The sequence below is a fragment of the Salvelinus namaycush genome, unplaced genomic scaffold, assembly GCF_016432855.1.
Source record: "Salvelinus namaycush isolate Seneca unplaced genomic scaffold, SaNama_1.0 Scaffold2615, whole genome shotgun sequence".
Taxonomy (NCBI): Eukaryota; Metazoa; Chordata; class Actinopteri; order Salmoniformes; family Salmonidae; genus Salvelinus; species Salvelinus namaycush.
Genome location: NW_024059470.1, coordinates 12950 through 35154, shown reverse-complemented (window position 1 = coordinate 35154; position 22205 = coordinate 12950). Strand labels below are relative to the sequence as shown.

At 47.5% G+C, this 22205-nt stretch overlaps 1 protein-coding gene across 1 annotated transcript; it reads left to right on the top strand.

Moving 5' to 3' along the window:
- Positions 1 to 8588: 8588 nt before the first annotated feature.
- LOC120039286 lies at positions 8589 to 20096 on the top strand (the record flags this gene model as incomplete). The annotated part of the gene is made up of 6 exons (XM_038984727.1): positions 8589 to 8692; positions 9867 to 9929; positions 11588 to 11698; positions 18786 to 19533; positions 19754 to 19838; positions 19913 to 20096. Coding segments are annotated over 6 exons (1295 nt in total), but the record flags the coding sequence as incomplete, so codon positions are not given.
- Between the last annotated feature and the right edge of the window lie 2109 nt (positions 20097 to 22205).

Below are 22205 nucleotides of genomic sequence, written 5' to 3'. Positions count from 1 at the left end.
TATATATAGATGGCATGGTACATACACACACACTGAGAACCTCTGCCCACAGAAACAGCAGCAGCAGTAGTAATCTGGGTCAGACAGAGCCATAGAGTACGCTAGGAGCCAGAGAAAAGAGAGAGAGACAGAGAGAGAGGGATGGATGGATGGAAAGAGGGACACAATTATAAAACTTCAGGCAAAGTCATCTAAAAGTTCATGCTTCTTGTTACTGGCCTAGAAAGCCCTAACTTATGGTTTACCAATATCTCCTCTACTCCACCACCCCCCCCCCCTTCTCTCTCTCTTTCTGTCTGGGCCCCCTTCATTTTTGCCTTGTTTTGTTTTCCCCAATGCCCTCAAACAAACCATTGTGTTCAGTTGGGCTGGCGTATTTCAATAGCTCACAGCTTGTTGACTGAACAATGGGAGGTCATGCCGCTTCGCTCTCCACACTGGGTTCCAGGGGCAGGCTGCTACCGAGTGCTACATGACTTGGCATGTTGGGCACAGACGCCCGCCCACGCACCCCCAGTCTGAAGTTGATTTATTTAGTAATGTGTGTGGGTTCTGGAGAGTTGGGCCGCCGGGAGCTGTCAGTGTCCCGCTGTTTCAGATGCTTTCGTGACCCTTGGTAAACCCACCCAGGCCTTTCTCTCATCTGGGTTGTCCTCAATGCTCCCTCGCCTCCCATCTTCGTAAAGATCCAAGCACTGTCCTCTCACAGCATAAAACCTCTCGATCTGTCACCCTTTTCTTACCATTGATTTATTAGTTCTGCCGACCTTTCTAGAGCTCCAAGCCCCTGAGTGCTCTGTCCCAGTTTCCTGGAGAGAGGCTCACAAAACATGCCTTATCATGGACTGTACTGGAGGCATTTAGACACTGTTTGGTCCGGTTCATCTCATCTCAGTTGCTCATTGCTTTGCTAAGCTATCTTGACTATACATTGTGAAAAGTGAAAGCTATTGATTGATTGATGGCTATGACTTCTGTGTTGTTGTTTTTTTTTCAGACATATTCACTTTTCTTGCCAGGAGCCAGTAATTCCCTTTCAAAACTGCTCTGCCAGATGTCAGCCCCTTGGACAGTAATACAGCACAATAAGGAAATATTCTTCCCTCTAAACAAGTTATTTTTCCTCTATCCCTTTGGCACAAAGTCATTGAGGCTGCATTGAGACGGTGACTTATCGGTGAACCAAGCTCTGCTCAGATAATCCCTACTATTGTGTCGCTGAGTTGTTGTAATGCTGTGTCAAATGTATATTGTCCTTGGGGCGTTGGCAGTCATAATGTAAGTAACCTAATTTATGTCCCTCTATCTCCCCTGAATGCCTCTGTGTCACGCCCTGACCATAGAGAGCTTTTTATTCTCTATGTTGGTTGGGTCGGGGTGTGACTAGGGTGGGTCATCTGGGTAATTATATGTCTATGTTGGCCTGATATGGTTCCCAATCAAAGGCAGCAGTTTATCGTTGTCTCTGATTGGGGATCATATTTAGGCAGCCATTTCCCCTTTGTGCTTTGTGGGATCTTGACTATGGATAGTTGCCTGTTAGCACTATTATCAGCTTCACGTTTCGTTTGAGATTTATTGTTTTGTTTTGCTGTGAGTTTCACTTAGAAATAAAAAGATGTGGAATCCAGATCACGCTGCGCTTTGGTCCACTGATTATAACGATCGTGACAGAAGATCCCACCAACACGGACCAAGCAGCGTGGCCCGGGGAGGTAATGGCATCCTGGTCTTTGGAGGAGAATAGGGAGAGAACATCCTGGACTTGGGACGACATAATGGCAGGAGAAAAAAAAAGGACGCCAGGGTTCGCGGCCAGGACGCAAGCCCAAAAAAAACAGCCCAAAAAATGTTGGGGGGCACACGGAGTGGTCGGCGGAGCGAGGGGTGAACCAGAGCCAGTCAGGGAGTCGAGTGAGGAACTCGACGAAAGATTCCGGAGGAGAGGTGTTGGCGTTGAGAGCGCTGCAGAGCGGCGTGCTGAGGAGCGTGACACCAGTCCGGTGTCATATGCACCAGTTTTCACGCATCTGGCCTCCGGTGCGCCTCCCCAGTCCGGTACGTCCTATGTCTCCTCCACGCACTCGTCCTGAGGTGTGTGTCACCGTTCCGGTACAATATGTGCCGGTTCTACGCACCGTGTCTCCAGTGTGCCTTCCCAGTCAGGTACGTCCTGTACCTGCTCCTCGCACTCTCCTTGGAGTGCGTGTCCCCAGTCCGTCCTGTACCTGCTCCTCGCACTCTCCTTGGTAGTGCGTGTCCCCAGTCCGTCCTGTACCTGCTCCTCGCACTCTCCTTGGAGTGCGTGTCCCCAGTCCGTCCTGTACCTGCTCCTCGCACTCTCCTTGGAGTGCGTGGTCCCCAGTCCGTCCTGTACCTGCTCCTCGCACCTCTCCTTGGAGTGCGTGTCCCCAGTCCGTCCTGTACATGCCTCCTCGCACTCTCCTTGGAGTGCGTGTCCCAGTCCGTCCTGTACCTGCTCACTTACACTCTCCTTGGTGTGCGTGGCCCCAGTCCAGTATGTCCTGTACCTGCTCCCCGCACTCTCCCTTGAGGTGCGTGTCATCAGCCCGGTGCCACCTGTACCAGGCCCACGTATCAAGCCTCCAGTGCGCCTCCTCAGTCCAGTACGTCCTGTGCCTGCTCCTCGCGCTCGTCCTGAGGTGCGTGTCACCAGCCCGGTACCACCAGTGCCGGCCCCACGCACCAGATTCCGGCGACAGTTCCCAGTCAGAGCTTCGGCGACAATTCCCAGTCCAGAGCTTCCGGCGACAGTTCCCAGGACAGAGCTTCCGGCGACAGTTGCCCAGTCCAGAGCTTCCAGCGACAGTTCCAAGTCCAGAGCTTCTGGCGACAGTTTCACAGTCCGGAACCTCCAACGACGGTCCACAGTCCGGAACCTCCAACGACGGTCCACAGTCCGGAACCTCCTGAGACGGTCCCCGCACCAGAGCCGCCATTGAAGTTGAGGTATCCGCGAGCGGAGTGGGTACTTCGCCCCGCACCGGAGCTGCCACCGACGGTAGATGCCCACCCGGACCCTCCCCTATTGAGTCAGGTTTTGCGGTTGGAGTCCGCACCTTGGGGGGGGGGGGGGGGGGGGGGGGGGGGGGTACTGTCACGCCCTGACCATAGAGAGCTTTTTATTCTCTATGTTGGTTAGGTCGGGGTGTGACTAGGGTGGGTCATCTAGGTAATTACAGTATATGTCTATGTTGGCCTGGTATGGTTCCAATCAGAGGCAGCAGTTTATCGTTGTCTCTGATTGGGGATCATATTTAGGCAGCCATTTCCCCTTTGTGCTTTGTGAGAACTTGACTATGGATGGTTGCCTGTTAGCACTATTATTAGCTTCACGGTTCGTTTGAGATTTATTGTTTTGTTTTGCTGTGAGTTTCACTTAGAAATAAAAAGATGTGGAACCCAGATCACGCTGCGCTTTGGTCAGTTATTATAACGAACGTGACACTCCGTCAATATATCTTCACTCAATGTAGAGGAGAGATTGACTTTATCAAATCAAATCAAATACAACTGGTGACTACAAGTGTAGACCTTACAGTGAAATGCTGACTTACAAGCCCCTTAAACCAACAATGCAGTTCAAGAAATAGAGTTAAGAAAATATTTACTAAATTAACTTTAGTAAAAAATGTAATAAAATAAAAAAGTATCACAAGAAAATTACATAATAAAACGAGGCTATATACAGGGGGTACCGGTACAGAGCCAATGTGCGGGGGTACGGTACCGAGTCAATGTGGAGGCTATATACTTGGGGGTACCGGTACCGAGTCAATGTGCGGAGGTAGAGGTTAGTTGTTCTCAACTGGCCTACCTGGTTAAATAAAGGTGAAATAAAATAAAATAAATAAATAGTCGAGGTAATTTGTAAAGTGACTATGCATAGATAATAAACAGTCTCCTGGGGGAGAAAATGTGTTGTCATGACCTCTTCACAACTGTCTTGGTGTGTTTGGACCATGATAGTTTGTTGGTGATGTGGACACCAAGGAACTTGAAGCTCTAGACCCGCTCCACTCAGCCCCGTCGATGTTAATGAAGGCCTGTTCGGCCCGCCTTTTCCTGTAGTCCAAGATCAGCTCCTTTGTCTTGCTCACATTGAGGGAGAGGTTGTTGTCCTGGCACCTCACTGCCAGGTCTCTGACTCCTCCCTATAGGCTGTCATCAGCAAACTTAATGATGGTGTTGGAGTCGTGCTTGGCCACGCAGTCGTGGGTGAACAGGCAGTACAGGATGGGACTAAGCACGCACCCATGAGGGACCCCAGTGTTGAGGATCAGCGTGGCAGATGTGTTGTTGCATACCTTACCACCTGGGGACAGCCTGTTACTAAGTCCAGGATCCAGTTGCAGAGGGAGTTGTTTAGTCCCAGGGTCCTTAGCTTAGTGATGAGCTTTGTGTGTACTATGGTGTTGAACACTGAACAGCATTCTCACATAGGTGTTCCTTTTGTACAGGGGGAAAGGACAGTGTGGAGTGCGATTGAGATTGCGTCATCCGTGGATCTGTTGGGGCGGTGAAAATTGGAGTGGGTCTAGGGTTTCCGGCATGAGGGTGTTAATGTGAGCCATGACCAGCCTTTCAAAGCACTTCATGGCTACCGACGTGAGTGCTATGGAGCGGTAATCATTTAGGCAGGTTACCTTTGCTTTCTTGGGCACAGGGACTATGGTGGTCTGTTTGAAACATGTAGGTATTACAGACATCAGTCAGGGGAGAGGTTGAAATGTCAGTGAATACACTTGCCTGTTGGTCCGCGCATGCTTGACTACACGTTCTGGTAATCTGTCTGGCCCCGCGGGCTTTGTGAATGTTGACCTGTTTATAGGTCTTTCTCACATCGGCTGTGGAAAGCGTCATCACACAGTCGTCCAGAACAGCTGGTGCTCTCATACATGCTCAGATGTTGCTTGCCTCGAAGCGAGCATAAAAGGCATTTAGCTCGTCTGGTACGCTCGGTGTCACTGGGCAGCTTGGGCTGGGTTCCCTTTGTAGTCCATAATAGTTTTCAAGCCCAGCCACATCCGACAAGCGTCAGAGCCGGTGTAGTAGGATTCAATCTTAATCCTGTATTGACGCTTTGCTTGTTTGATAGTTCGTCTGAAGGCTTAGTGGGATTTCTTATAAGCGTCCGGATTAGTGTTCCGTTCCTTGAAAGCGGCAGCTCTAGCCGGATGTTGCACTTATTGATGAAGCCGGTGACTGAGGTGGTATACCCCTCCGTGCCATTGGATGAATTCCTGAACATATTCCAGTCTGTGCTAGCAAAACAGTCCTGTAGCGTAGCATCCGTGTCATCTGACCACTTCCGTATTGAGCGAGTTACTTGTACTTCCTGCTTTAGTTTTAGCTTGTAAGCAAGAATCAGGAGAAGGAATTATGGTCAGATTTTCCAAATGGAGGGTGAGGGAGAGCTTTGTATGAGTCTCTGTGTGTGGAGTAAAGGTGGTCTAGAGTTTTTTCCCCTCTGGTTGCACATGTGATGTGCTGGTACAAATTTGGTAAAACTGATTTAAGTTTACCTGCATTAAAGTCCCCAGCCACTAGGGGCGCCGCTTCTGGGTGATCATTTTCTTCTTGCTTATGGCCTTATAGAGTTAGTTGAGAGTGGTCTTAGTGCCAGCTTCGTTTTGTGGTGGTAAATAGACGGCTACGAATAATACAGATGAGAACTGTCTTGGTAGATAGTGCAGTCTACATCTTATCATAAGGTACTCTACCTCAGGCGAGTAATACCTCCAGACTTCTTTAATATTAGACATCGCGCACCAGCTGTTATTGACAAATTGACACACACCCCCTCTCCTTGTCTTACCAGATGTAGCTGCTCTGTACTGCCGATGCACGGAGAAGCCAGCCAGCTCTATATTATCCGTGTCGTCGTTTTGCCACGTTTCGATGAAGCATAAGATATTACCGTTTTTAATGTACCGTTGGTAGGATAGTCTTAATCGTAGATCGCCAATGATTGCACGTTGGCCAATAATACGGAGGGTAGTGGTGGTTTACCTACTCATCTGCAAATTCTTACAAGGCACCCTGCGCTCCTCCCCTTTTTCTCTGTCTTGTCTTTAAGCGAATGACAGGGATTTGGGCCTGGTCTGGAAAAATTTTGTCCAGTTCAAAGTGAGTAATTGCTGTTCTGATATCAAGAAGCTCTTTTCGGTCATAAGAGACGGTAGCAGCAATATTATGTACAAAATAAGTTACAAACAATGCGAAAAAAAATACACAAAATAGCACAGTTGGTTAGGAACCTGTAAAATGGCAGCCAACCCCTCCGGCGCCATCACATCACTACTTGTATTTGTGAGAAGTATTGACATGTTGAATGCACCAAGCTGTCTGTTTAAACTACTAGCACACAGCTCAGACACCCATTCATACCCCACAAGACATGCCACCAGAGGTCTATTCACAGTCCCCAAGTCCAGAACAGAGTATGGGAGGCGCACAGTACTACATAGAGCCATGACTACATGGAACTCTATTCCACATCAAGTAACTGATGCAAGCAGTAGAATCAGATTTTTTTAAACAGATACAAATACACATTATGCAACACCGGGGACTGTGAGAGACACAGACACATGCATACACATGCACGATTTCATATGCACTCCACATACACACAGATTCTGTGTTGTAGATATGTGGTAGGAGAGTTGTGGCCTGAGGGAACACACTTCATGTGTTGTGAAATCTGTTGTGAAATGTAATGTTGTTTTAATTGTATATAACTGCCTTAATTTAGCTGGACACCAGGAAGAGTAGCTGCAGCCTTGGCAGGAAGTAATGGGGATCCATGATAAACCCAGGAAGAGTAGCTGCTGTCTGGACAGGAACTAATGGGGATCCATAATAAACCCCAGGAAGAGTAGCTGCTGTCTTGCAGGAACTAATGGGGATCCATAATAAACCCCAGGAAGAGTAGCTGCTGTCTTGCAGGAACTAATGGGGATCCTTAATAAATACAAATACCAAACTCAAACCCAGGAAGAGTAGCTGTTGTCTTGCAGGAACTAATGGGGATCCTTAATAAACCCCAGGAAGAGTAGCTGCTGTCTTGCAGGAACTAATGGGGATCCATAATAAACCCCAGGAAGAGTAGCTGCTGCTTGCAGGAACTAATGGGGATCCATAATAAACCCCAGGAAGAGTAGCTGCTGTCTTGACAGGAACTAATGGGGATCCTTAATAAACCCCAGGAAGAGTAGCTGCTGCCTTGACAGGAACTAATGGGGATCCATGATAAACCCCAGGAAGAGTAGCTGCTGCCTTGACAGGAACTAATGGGGATCCATGATAAACCCCAGGAAGAGTAGCTGCTGTCTTGACAGGAACTAATGGGGATCCATAATAAACCCCAGGAAGAGTAGCTGCTGTCTTGACAAGAACTAATGGGGATCCAATAAACCCCAGGAAGAGTAGCTGCTGTCTTGACAGGAACTAATGGGGATCCATGATAAACCCCAGGAAGAGTAGCTGCTGTCTTGACAGGAACTAATGGGGATCCATGATAAACCCCAGGGAGAGTAGCTGCTGTCTTGACAGGAACTAATGGGGATCCTTAATAAACCCCAGGAAGAGTAGCTGTCTTGACAAGAACTAATGGGGATCCATGATAAACCCCAGGAAGAGTAGCTGCTGTCTTGACAGGAACTAATGGGGATCCATGATAAACCCCAGGGAGAGTAGCTGCTGTCTTGACAGGAACTAATGGGGATCCTTAATAAACCCCAGGAAGAGGGGCTGCTGCCTTGACAGGAATAATAAATTAACAAATACAAACAGCCTATCTGGTTCGACTCTTTGTGTCTTCTCTTGTCTCTCTGAATAGGTTAATGTATTATCGAACTCTGAGCCACACTCACACACACACACACCAACACACACAGAAACATGTGAGGACACACCGGTGCTTTCGAATTAATCAGTGCCCTCTCTGACCGACTAAAAGTCGTGTGGCCCGTCTGGAAGTCCAAATTCCCCCCGCCTGCCCACCAGAGCCCCTGTCTGGCCTTTTGGATGCGGCGGGGCTGTGTTTATGACTTTTGGGTGTCGTCCTGTCCACCCGCTTCACTGTCACCCTCACTGTAACTGCCAGGGATAGGGGGGGGGGGGGGGGGGAGATGCTCTCTCTCACAACGGCCAAATAACAGCCACATCGGATCTGGCGATCAGGCGGAGGGCCTAGATAGTGGAGTTAGGATCCAAAGCCCTGGGATGGGGGCGGAGGGGTGGACAGAACCAGTCACAGACAGGGAGACGTCACCATGGCCCAGGCTACTGCAGCCACTGATCATCACAGAGCTACTGCTTACACAGCGATACAGCTGAGACTGCACTGGAAAGAGAGAGAGGGGCTAGAGAATTACCAATATCAAATGCTGTTTTAGATTTAAACAGGCTTGTTATATATTTATGTAGAGTGGAAAATACAGGTGAGTGAGTGAGGTTTTTGCGTTTGTTCTGTACAGTGAGTGGGGGGGGGTTGCGGTGTGTTGCCAGAGAGTGGAACTAATGTGAGGTGTTCTGTGTTCCCGACACTTCAGGTTCTAAAGTGACACCGGGGGGACAGATATCAGCTTCGCGCCCAGAACCACAGGGGAAGTGCGTCCCAACTCGGCAGAGCACCAGGTCTTTGCAGCAACAGAGTTCCTCTCAGGTAAGACATCTGATACTACACTATTGTACAATTAAATCATGTTTATCCTGAACCATATCTTATATATTGATTTGGAAGCTAGTTGAGATTTGAACTCAACTCCTACAGGTGTGACTGAAGTGATGTGTTGTTCACCCTTAAAGAGATGTGTTGTTCACCCTTAAAGATATGTGTTGTTCACCCTTAAAGATATGTTGTTCACCCCTTAAAGAGATGTGTTGTTCACCCTTAAGAGATGTTGTTCACCCTTAAAGAGATGTGTTGTTCACCCTTAAAGATATGTGTTGTTCACCCTTAAAGAGATGTTGTTCACCCTTAAAGAGATGTGTTGTTCACCCTTAAAGATATGTGTTGTTCACCCTTAAAGAGATGTTGTTCACCCTTAAAGAGATGTTGTTCACCCTTAAGAGATGTTGTTCACCCTTAAAGAGATGTGTTGTTCACCCTTAAAGAGATGTGTTGTTCACCCTTAAAGAGATGTTGTTCACCCTTAAAGAGATGTGTTGTTCACCCTTAAGATATGTGTTGTTCACCCTTAAAGAGATGTTGTTCACCCTTAAAGAGATGTGTTGTTCACCCTTAAAGAGATGTTGTTCACCCTTAAAGAGATGTGTTTGTTCACCCTTAAAGATATGTGTTGTTCACCCTTAAAGAGATGTTGTTCACCCTTAAAGAGATGTGTTGTTCACCCTTAAAGAGATGTTGTTCACCCTTAAAGAGATGTGATGTTTCCACCCTTAAAGAGATGTGTTATTCACCCTTAAAGATATGTGTTGTTCACCCTTAAAGAGATGTGATGTTCACCCTTAAAGAGATGTGTTGTTCACCCTTAAAGATATGTGATGTTCACCCTTAAAGAGATGTTGTTCACCCTTAAAGAGATGTGATGTTCACCCTTAAAGAGATGTGTTTGTTCACCCTTAAAGAGATGTGTTGTTCACCCTTAAAGAGAGTACTGTACTGCTCAGTTTGGAGTGGAGGGTCTCATGCTTAGTCACACCCAGCTCTCTCTTTCTCTCGCTCCCTCTCTCCCTACCTTTCTCTCTCTCCCTCTCTTTCCCCTCTCTAATCCTATGTTATTCATGCCCTTTCCTCTGTCCCCCCTCTTTTGCCCCTCCCTCTATCTCTCTCCCTCTCTCTCTGTCCAGGCTCCATGGCGGGCGTCCCTGATCAGTGAGCTCCCAGCCCAACAACCCGCCCCAGATGATGGATAGTGGACTGATAGGAGATTCCTCAGGTAGAGTCTTTGATTCAATTGTCAATACTTGAGCTACACACATCCTACATGCTTTGCCAGAATAATACCATGCCATCCATCAGAAACACTTCACTACGTGATATTATATTAAATGGATGATGTACTTTTTTTTTGCAAACGTCATAATTGGTTATGCAGATTTTCATTCAATTTTAACGTCAAATGACGTATACAATCACACAATAAGAATGTGTGCAGACTAAAACAGATTGTAAACTGAGTGTAATACATTACAAAGACTATGCAATGAATGTAAAACATTTATTTATAAACTGGGTGGTTTGAGCCCTGAATGCTGATTGGCTGACAGCCGTGGTATATCAGACCATATACCACGGGAATGACAAAACATGTATTTTTACTGCTCTAATTACATTGGTAACCAGTTTATAATAGCAATAAGGCACCTCGGGGGGTTTGTGGTATATGGCCAATATACCACGGCTAAGGGCTGTATCCAGGCACTCCACGTCTTGTCGTGTGTTAGAACAGCCCTTAGCCGTGGTATATTGGCCATATATCACATCCCCTCGGGCCTTATTGCTATTATAAACTGGTTGCCATACTACAGAATATTACTCAGTGCCCCTTGAGCTGAGCATGCTCTGTTTTTCCACATTGGTGGCTTAGGAGTTGTGTCTGGCCTAATTTGTGCTGGCCTGAGAGTTATGGGCTGAGTTGAGTTGTGCGTCTACGATACAGCTGCGGCAGATACAACACCACCACAACCTAATGGCATGTGTCATCTCGGTGCGACTGAATCACTGCTGTAGGGCTAGTCACTCAAAGACACACACAGACACATACACACACATAAGGAAACACACACACGGAATTCTCATTACTGCTGTAGGGCTAGTCACTCAAAGACACACACAGACACATACACACACACATAAGGGAACACACACACGGAATTCTCATTACTGCTGTAGGGCTAGTCACTCAAAGACACACACAGACACATACACACACATAAGGAAACACACGCACGGAATCCTCTTTACTGCTGCGTTTCCCAAACTCGGACCTGGGGACCCCAAGGGGGGCACGTTTTGGTTTTGGCCCTAGCACTGCACAGCTGATTCAAATAACCAACTCATCATCAAGCGTTGATTATTTGAATCAGCTGTGTAGTGTTGGAACAAAAAAAACAAAACGTGCACACCTTAGGGACCCCAGGACAGAGTTTGGGAAACGCTGCATTACTGTGTCACTTTCTCGCTGTCTGTGACATTTCGGACTGCACTCGCCTCAGAAAGTGTTGCTAGGCCGTCCTGACTCAGGGGCCCTTATTGATGAATAGAACTCAGTTTAGGGGGGCTCATTTTCACGTCTCCGTCCCTCGTTTCTGCATCTGAAAGGCCTCGTTCTACATTAATCATCTTTTGAACTTTCCTCAATGAGCGCTTCAGATTGATAATGTCTCGTTCTGTCTGCCTATTCATTGGTCTCTCAGAGGTTGATCTAAGCTCTGATTGGTCCTGGTCTCAGACTAGAAGTGCTGATCTAGAATCAGTTTTGTATTTTAGATCACAATGAATAGGATTACATGGACAGAGGTGGGGCTGATCCTAGATCATACTACTCTGAGACCCTTGGCGAGTACGGATGCTGATTGCATCTCTGTGTGGCAGGTTTCTCCCAGCCTGCCATGGGGGTGAATATGGACATGGGGATGGCTCTACTATCGGCAGAGAGGCCTCCCAGCATCGCTGAGCACCAGAAGCCCAAGGACATGTCTGCAGGTAGAGGAAACACACACACATATCAATAACAGTACCTACCTCAGTGCCAAGTTACATACCTCTCAGTACCGACCTACCTCAGTGCCAAGTTACGTACCTCTCAGTACCTACCTACCTCAGTACCAGTTACATACCGCTCAGTACCTACCTACCTCAGTGCCAAGTTACATACCTCTCAGTACCTACCTACCTCAGTGCCAAGTTACGTACCTCTCAGTACCGGACCTACCTCAGTGCCAAGTTACATACCGCTCAGTACCTAACTACCTCAGTGCCAAGTACTTACCTCTCAGTACCGACCTATCTCAGTACCAAGTTACATACCGCTCAGTACCTAACTACCTCAGTGCCAAGTTACGTACCTCTCAGTACCTACCTATCTCAGTACCAAGTTACATACCGCTCAGTACCTAACTACCTCAGTGCCAAGTTACGTACCTCTCAGTACCTACCTACCTCAGTGGCAAGTTACATACCTCTCAGTACCCTACCAACATCTTCAGCCAGCTCTTAGGGCCTATGTGTATGTCTTTCAGTATGTCTGCCTCTGTCTGCCTCTGTCTGTCTCTCTCTCTCTCTCTCTCTCTCTCTCTCTCTCTCTCTCTCTGTCTGTCTGTTTCCTATTGGGCATGCATGTATGGCATTTGTAAAAGTCAATATGCAAACTAGAGGGTGTGCCACAAATCCTGAATAGCCGTTGCCATCTGTCAGCCCGGCCCATCCCCTCACCCCACTTATCTATCTGAATGTCTCATCATACCGGTGCCGGCATACCCAGCGGCAGCCAGCCCCTACCCCTCCTCCATACCTCATGCCCAGTTCAGTTGATGAGGTCTGGGTTTTGGCTGAGGGCTTTATGGGCTTAGAGCATCAGGAACCCCCCCCCCCCCCCATGGGGTTCATTTCCCAGTCCAACTCCACTCCTCTGTAGACTAGACTAGAGCATCCTCACACGGGGCACCAATGGAATTTATTTGCTAATACCCTCTCTTGTCCACTGAGGGGCGCTATAGCTAGAGCTGTGGTTATCTCACGCCACTCACCGGGGGAAACCCCTGCTGGAATACGTTACACCGTAGACCTTCCGATGGTATAGAATACTGTATGTCATAATGTTGTGGCTATTGTCACTCAGCATTCTCCTAATACCCCAGGGTTCACATGGCTATAGCACAACTGAGACCCGTGTTAGGTTACTACACAGTAAGTTGGTCTGTACCGTGTCACAGTGTTAGGTTACTACACAGGAAGTGGTCTGTACCGTGTCACAGTGTTAGGTTACTACACAGGAAGTGGTCTGTACCGTGTCCCAGTGTTAGGTTACTACACAGGAAGTGGTCTGTACCGTGTCCCAGTGTTAGGTTTACTACACAGTAAGTGGTCTGTACCGTGTCACAGTGTTAGGTTACTACACAGTAAGTTGTCTGTACCGTGTCACAGTGTTAGGTTACTACACAGGAAGTGGTCTGTACGTGTCCAGTGTTAGTTCCCCAGTGTTAGGGTACTACACAGAAGTGGTCTGTACCGTGTCCAGTGTTAGGTACTACACAGTAAGTGGTCTGTACCGTGTCACAGTGTTAGGTTACTACACAGTAAGTGGTCTGTACCGTGTCACAGTGTTAGGTTACTAACACGGAAGTGGTCTGTACCGTGTCACAGTGTTAGGTTACTACACAGGAAGTGGTCTGTACCGTGTCACAGTGTTAGGTTACTACACAGGAAGTGGTCTGTACCGTGTCCCAGTGTTAGGTTACTACACAGGAAGTGGTCTGTACCCGTGTCCCAGTGTTAGGTTACTACACAGGAAGTGGTCTGTACCGTGTCCCAGTGTTAGGTACTACACAGTAATTGGTATGTACCGTGTCACAGGTGTTAGGTTACTACACAGTAAGTTGTCTGTACCGTGTCACAGTGTTAGGTTACTACACAGGAAGTGGTCTGTACCGTGTCCCAGTGTTAGGTTACTACACAGGAAGTGGTCTGTACCGTGTCCCAGTGTTAGTTTACTACACAAGAAGTGGTCTGTACCGTGTCACAGTGTTAGGTTACTACACAGTAAGTGGTCTGTACCGTGTCACAGTGTTAGGTTACTACACAGGAAGTGGTCTGTACCGTGTCACAGTGTTAGGTTACTACACAGTAAGTGGTCTGTACCGTGTCCCAGTGTTAGGTTACTACACAGTAAGTGGTCTGTACCGTGTCACAGTGTTAGGTTACTACACAGGAAGTGGTCTGTACCGTGTCCCAGTGTTAGGTTACTACACAGGAAGTGGTCTGTACCGTGTCCCAGTGTTAGGTTACTACACAGTAAGTGGTCTGTACCGTGTCACAGTGTTAGGTTACTACACAGTAAGTGGTCTGTACCGTGTCACAGTGTTAGGTTACTACACAGTAAGTGGTCTGTACCGTGTCCCAGTGTTAGGTTACTACACAGGAAGTGGTCTGTACCGTGTCCCACTAGCCTGTTTGTGTGAAAGAGTTGTAGGATGCAAACAGATTGAAAGCCTGTGTAACGTTCATCGTTGGGAGAAAGAGAGGAGGACAAAGGTGCAGCGTGGTAAGTATTCATTATCTCTTTTAATGAAAACGAATACTCGAACAAAAACAACAAAACAACGAGAACGAAACGAAACAGTCCTGAGCGGTGAAAATACAAAACACAGAACAGAAAATAATCACCCACGAAACACAGGTGGAAAAAAGGCTACATAAGTATGATTCTTAATCAGAGACAACTAACGACACCTGCCTCTGATTGAGAACCATACCAGGCCAAACGCAAAACACAACATAGAAAACGAACATAGACAACCCACCCAACTCACGCCCTGACTATACTAAAACAAAGGACATAACAAAAGAACTAAGGTCAGAACGTGACAGCTGAGGGTGAAAGATCAACTTTGCAGGCATCCTGCCTCTGGAATGATTCAGACTCCTGAGCTTGCCTGTGTTGTAGAGAATAATTCGTTCGGAACTCGATATGGCAAAACGAATTTGATCAGTACAATATCTGAATGCATATTGCGTTCATGTTTATCCCTGAAAGAACCCTCTTGCTAGTGAGGGGGGGGGGGGGGGGAAGTGTCCTGGCTGTTATGACTCAACAATGCAGCACACCCCTCCCTCGTCAGAGACACTCATGGGAAGCATAACTACCACAACAATTAGCAAACAAAAACATCCTCTGCTGCAGAAGTCATTACGTATTAATGTGTCACGTCTTAGTCATGGTTATGGTGAGGTGCCTTATGTTTCCAATGTTACCGTTAGCCTAGCATGGTAGTTAGCTAGCTAAGCGTGTGTGTGCGCTGAGCGAGGTTGCGAGGGGAAGTGCTAGGAACCCAGTGGAACAGAAGTGTTTGCAGTGACTCCCAGTACATGTAAAAACGACATCCTTCCGCTGCATTAGTCATGGAGCCAGCGCGCAGCCAGACACATGCAACCTGTAGGGATGCTGTACCACATCAACCATGGTTCTGTACATAGAGAGAACCACGACGGCTACCGTCCTGTTGCTGTTCATCACGTTAACAGCTCTCCAGAGCATCGAGGGACGGCTCTAAGTGCTGCTTTATTGTCACCCGTCTCTGCTCTTAACATATTACGTCAGTCTTGTCGTGTGTGTGTGTGGTTGATTCATGTAAATACGACTAGAGAGAGATAAATGTTATAGGGCACCACAAAGAGATGTTCCGTTAGAGTTCTACCATTCAGAGAGACAACTGAGGCACATTGAGCCAGCCTTGGGTAATCATTCCTCTAAATCCATCCCCCTCCATCGCTCCATTCCTCCATCCCTCCATTTCTCCTCTCCTCAGAACGAGCACAGCTTTAATGAGCAACTTGGCAGCACGGGGCTCTATAATTTAACTAGCTACCTCATCATTCTAAACAGTCCAGAAAAAAACAAACAAGATATGATTGACCTTATAAACTGGGTGGTTCGGGTCCTGATGCTGATTGGCTGACAGCCGTGGTATATCAAACCGTATACCATGTGTATGACAAAACATGTATTTTTACTGCTCTAATTACGTTGGTAACCAGTTTATAATAGCAATAAGGCCCCTCAGGGGTTTGTGGTATATGTTCAATATACGCACGGCTAAGGGCTTTAGCCAGGCACTCCACGTTGACTGTGGTATATTGACCATATACCACACCTCCTCTGGCCTTATTGCTTCAATAAAACTCTACGTCTGATTTACTGCACGATGTTGTTCTAGAAATGTACAAAGATATTTTGTGTTTCCTGCTTTTCATAGCTGTGTTTATGTTTGTGCATGGTACTGTGTATTGTACTGTGTATTGTACTGTGCATTGTACTGTACATTGTACTGTGTATTGTACTGTGTATTGTACTGTGTATTGTACTGTGCATTGTACTGTGTATTGTACTGTGTATTGCACTGTGTATTGTACTGTGCATTGTACTGTGCATTGTACTGTGCATTGTACTGTGTATTGTACTGTGTATTGTACTGTGGCATTGTACTGTGTATTGTACTGTGTATTGTACTGTGCATTGTACTGTGCATTGTACTGTGCATTGTACTGTGTATTGCACTGTGCATTGTACTGTGTATTGTACTGTGTATTGTACTGTGCATTGTACTGTGTATTGTACTGTGTATTGTACTGTGCATTGTACTGTGCATTGTACTGTGTATTGTACTGTGCATTGTACTGTTTATTGTACTGTGTATTGTACTGTGCATTGTACTGTGTATTGTACTGTGCATTGTGCTGTGCATTGTACTGTGCCTGTTTCTGTGTGCTTGACCAATACCTGTGTTTATGTTTGTGCATTGTACTGTGCATTGTACTGTGCATTGTACTGTGTATTGTACTGTGCATTGTACTGTGCATTGTACTGTGTATTGTACTGTGCCTGTTTCTGTGTGCTTGACCAATACCTGTGTTTACGTTTGTATTTCTTGCATTCAATCACCCACTCACTATGAAGTAAACACATCTTTCTCCTCCTCCTAAAATCCCATTCAGTACTCCAGCATGTCCCTGGGGTAACACTGAGTCACAGTATCACCCTTAAATCCCTCCCTGTGACTATTCATTCACACAGGAGCACAAAGGCAACGGGCCAATTAGAATGCCTGAGTGAGTTATACCCATGTTGCATTTTGAGTGTTCAGTGGCAAGTTACAAGTTGCAGCCCCTGTACAGAGCCAGTTCCGTTACGTTGAATGGACCTCCAATGAGCGTCCACAGCTGCACACTGTGACTGTTACTACTCTCATGTCTTAGACTGCACTGTTGAATATGGTTTTGAGCCCTTTGAAGTTCACGATTTTGTCTGGTTGAGAAATGCATTGCGAGAGAGAGTGAAAGCGTGAGTACAGTGCCTTTGGGAAAGTATTCAGACCCCTTGACTTTTTCCACATTTTGTTATGTTACAGCCTTATTCTAAAATGGATATCATCAAAAAAAATCCTCAGCAATCTACACACAATACCCCATAATGACAAAGCGAAAACAGTTTTTTTATTTTTTATTTATACAAAAATGTAACAGAAATATCTTATTTACATAAGTATTCAGACCCTTAGCTATGAGACTATAAATTGAGCTCAGGTGCATCCTGTTTCCATTGATCATCCTAGAGATATTTCTACAACTTGATTGGAGTCCATCTGTGGTAAATTCAATTGATTGGACATGATTTGGAAAGGCACACACCTGTCTATATAAGGTCCCACAGTTGACAGTACATGTCAGAGCAAAAACCAAGCCATGAGGTCAAAGGAATTGTCCGTAGAGCTCCGAGACAGGATTGTGTCGAGGCACAGATCTGGGGAAGGGTACCAAAAAATATCTGCAGCATTGAAGGTCCTCAATAACACACTGGCCTCCATCATTCTTAAATGGAAGAAGTTTGGAACCACCAAGACTCTTCCTCGAGCTGGCCGCCCGGCCAAACTGAGCAATCGGGGGAGAAGGGCCTTGGTCAGGGAGATGACCAAGAACCTGATGGTCACTCTGACAGAGCTCTAGAGTTCCTCTGTGGAGATTGGAGAATCTTCCAAAAGGACCACCATCTCTGCAGCACTCCACCAATCAGGCCTTTATGGTAGAGTGGCCAGAAGAAAGCCACTCCTCAGGAAATGGCACATGACATCCTGCTTGGAGTTTGCCTAAAGGCACCTAAAAGACTCTCAGACCATGAGAAACAAGATTCTCTGGTCTGATGAAACCAAAATTGAACTCTTTGGCCTGAATGCCAAGCGTCACGTCTGGAGGAAACCTGGCACCATCCCTACTGTGAAGCATGGTGGTGGCGGCATCATGCTATCAGGATGTTTTTCAGCGGCAGGGACTGGAAGACTAGTCAGGATCGAGGGAAAATGAATTGAGCAAAGTACAGAGAGATCCTTGATGATAACTTGCCCCAGATTGCTCAGGACCTCAGACTGGGGTGAAGGTTCACCTTCTAACAGGACAACGACCATAAGCACACAGCCAAGATAACGCAGGAGGAGCTTCGGAACAAGTCTCTGAATGTCCTTGAGTGGCCCAGCCAGAGCCCTTACTTGAACACGATCGAACATCTCTAGAGAGACATGAAAATAGCTGTGCAGCAACGCTCCCCATCAAACCTGACAGAGCTTGAGAGGATCTCCAGAGAAGAATGGGAGAAACTCCCCAAATACATGTATGTCAAGCTTATAGCGTCATACCCAAGAAGACTTGAGGCTGTAATCGCTGCCAAATGTGCTTCAACAAAGTACTAAGTAAAGGGTCTGAATACTTATGTAAATGTAATATATATATTTTAATTGTTATAAATTTGTAAACATTTCTAAAAACCTGTTTTTGCTTTGTTATTATGGGGTATTGTGATGTCATTATGGGCTATTGTGATGTCAATATGGGGTATTGTGATGTCGATATGGGGTATTGTGATGTCAATATGGGGTATTGTGTGTAGATTGATGAGAAAAAAACACAATTGAAAACATTTTAGAATAAGGCTTTAATGTAACAAAATGTGGGAAAAGTCCAGGGGTCTGAATACTTATGCACTGTAGAAACCTGCTTTAAACTCTCTTCCCTCTTCACACACAAGGTGCCCTGGGCGATGGCTGGACAGACAAGGCTTGCATTCCCACCGACCTGCCGTTCACCCCAAGCTGCTCCACAATGATCAGTCACCATGCAAGCCACCTGGCGGCCAGCCCCGAGGACCTTCCTGACTGTGGCCGGCCCCACCGAGAGGCCTTGGCCATGGGGGAGGAGATGGAGAGCAACGAGGGAAATGACTGCAAACAACAACAACAGCAGAAGAAGAAGAAGAAGAGGAGGCCCCGAGACGAGGTGTACGACAGGGGCCAACCGGAGACTCAGGCTGAGAACACAATCCCGTCAGAGGGCCACCACAGGGTCTCCCCCCGCAAGGACAGGGACAGGATGGTGGGGGGCTGGGAGCAGGAAGAGCCAGGGAGAAGTGGAGGCAGGGGAAAGAGGGGCAAGAGCAGGAAGAAGCTTCCAGAAGAGTGGGGGTTTACAGCCGAGCCCTTCGTGCCCTCCTCTGCCACTCACCTCCCTGAGGGGGTGTTAGACCAACTAGCGCCCCCCATCGCCCACCCCCAGCCCCTGGAGAACCCCTACTCTAGCATGGGTAACATGGGGCTGATCCCTGCCAGTGAGGACCTCTTCCCTCCATCTCTCACCCAGAATCTGCTCCCTCTCATGGCCCCCAACCAGTCAGGGAGACTTCTCGCCCAGAGGCACCTTCCCCATGGCCACGTGTCCTGGAGACACATTCACCGCCAGCTACCAATACCTGCTTATGGATACAGAGACTGCCAGCCTGGGTAATGACAAAGAGGCTTTCTCCCCAACTTTTTCCCTAGATTCCCCAGTTCATGAGTCAGGGGTCAAAGTGATGTTTGATCATGACACCTCAATGCAGGATGTCCATATTGAAGATGCCATGAGTTTTAGCCCCACCCACCAACAAGATCGTGGCCTATCACCATTGGAGAAGCCTAGTGAGCTCACAGCGACCGCACCCCCTTTCTCCCCCTCCGACAGCTCCTGGCTCATCAACGACTACCACTTCAACAACAACAACAACTGCTTTGAGTTCAGTGACATCACTCCAGCGTGCTACCTACCTGTGGGCCTGGCATTCGACACACCCAGCCCAGTCCCGCTCCGCTGCCCCAAAACCATGCCTGAATTCTACCCCAGGGGGGCAAAAAGGCCAAATCCCCATCACAGAAGATACCAAAGAAGTCCCGCTCCTCCTCCTCCTCTTCCACCAAAAGCCCCACCTCACCAGGTTCCGGTCTGAACCCCACCGCCCAGTCCTTCTTCCCCTGCTTCGCCAACCCCACAGAGCCCCTCACCGTGGTGGTGGCCCCAATGTCAGAAGGTTTGTTGCAGTGGTGTGTGATGTTCACTAGGAGGATTAGAGGAGTCGACCAATACCTTGCATGGGCATGTGGCTCTATGGCTGGGCTGGGACCGACCCAATAGCCCAGTCTAGACAGCCTGACTGACTAACTAAGATACACTCTGTCCGAGGGGCGTGGTTTGGCTTTTTTGGGGAGTTTTCTCTTACCCACAAGGCACTGCTGCGTCTGGGCAGTGCTGGAGTGTTTCTCATTAACCCTGTGTTGTCCAGGGTGTGCTACTAACTACCACACATCACCACATGCAGTGTCACCAGTTTCACTCTCTCTCTGTCTTCCTTTCTGCTGTGTCCCGGTGTCTCTCTCTCTCTCTCTGTCTTCCTTTCTGCTGTGTCCCGGTGTCTCTCTCTCTCTCTCTCTCTCTCTCTGTCTTCCTTTCTGCTGTGTCCCGGTGTCTCTCTTAGTCTAGTATGTTGGAGGTCCATGACTTCTTCATGTCTTCTTATCCTCACTGTTGAATTAAAAGATTTCTTCCCTCCACGCTGTCTCTTCTATAGCTAACATTTCGTTCAGAGAGGAGCCTCTAAACAGTTCTCTGTGGATGTTTTGTCCAAACCACTGCAATGCATGACCGCTCACTAACCAAAAACACGTCTGAATGAATATACACTCAAATCAGATCCCATGTTGATTGTTATTACCTCTTTCTTTCGTTCCATGTCCTGCCGATTCCCTTCTGCCTCCACGACGGCCACCACAACAGGTGAGTCAGGAAATCTACGTGATCTCTATGGGGCGTAGATTGTGGGAAATAGATTGTGGAACATTGTTTAAATAGATTGTAGCAAAGTCTTGCGTTGCAATGCACCACAGTGACACAAACCCTTCAAGACAGGGCGAGGCAGGGCTGAAAACAGATGGCTTGAGGCTGAATCCAAGGATAAATCAATGTGAGGGATTGCAGGTGCTGTCGCTGTGACTATGTCCAGGCCAGGGTAGATATATACTGTATACAGCGGCAGGCGGGGGACACTAGGACAGGAAAGTGGAATATAGAATAGTATTGAGAGAGATGTTGTTTTAGGACCAGATGCTGCTGGAAGTGGTGTTGGAGGGCCAGTAGGAGGCACTCTTTCCTCTGGTTTAAAAAATGCCCCAGGGCAGTGATTGGGGATGTTGCCCTGTGTAGGGTGCTGTTTTTCAGATGTGACGTTAAACAGGTCTCCTGACTCTCTGTGGTCACTAAAGATCCCATGGGACTTATTGTAGGAGTAGGGGTGTTAACCCTGGTGTCCTGGCTAAATTCCCAATCTGGCCCTCATACCATCATTGCCACCTAATCATCTTTAGCTTACAATTGTCTCATTCATCCTCCCCTGTAACTATTCCCATATCGTTACTGTAAAGGCCTACACACGCAAACAGCCTACACACGCCAAACCAGCCTACACACGCCAAACAGCCTACACACGCCAAACAACCTACACACGCCAAACAGCCTACACACGCCAAACAGCCTACACACGCCAAACAACCTACACACGCCAAACAACCTACACACGCCAAACAACCTACACACGCCAAACAGCCTACACACGCCAAACAGCCTACACACGCCCAAAACAACCTACACACGCCAAACAGCCTACACACGCCAAACAGCCTACACACGCCAAACAGCCTACACACGCCAAACAGCCTACACACGCCAAACAACCTACACACCAACACCTACACACGCCCAAACAACCTACACACGCCAAACAGCCTACACACGCCAAACAACCTACACACGCCAAACAGCCTACACACGCCAAACAGCCTACACACGCCAAACAGCCTACACACGCCAAACAGCCTACACACGCCAAAACAACCTACACACGCCAAACAACTACACACGCCAAACAGCCTACACACGCCAAACAACCTACACACGCCAAACAACCTACACACGCCAAACAGCCTACACACGCCAACAGCCTACACACGCAAACAGCCTACACACAGCCTAACAGCCAAAAGCCTACACACGCCAAACAGCCTACACACGCAAACAGCCTACACACGCCAAACAACCTACACACGCCAAACAGCCTACACACGCCAAACAGCCTACCACCCAACAA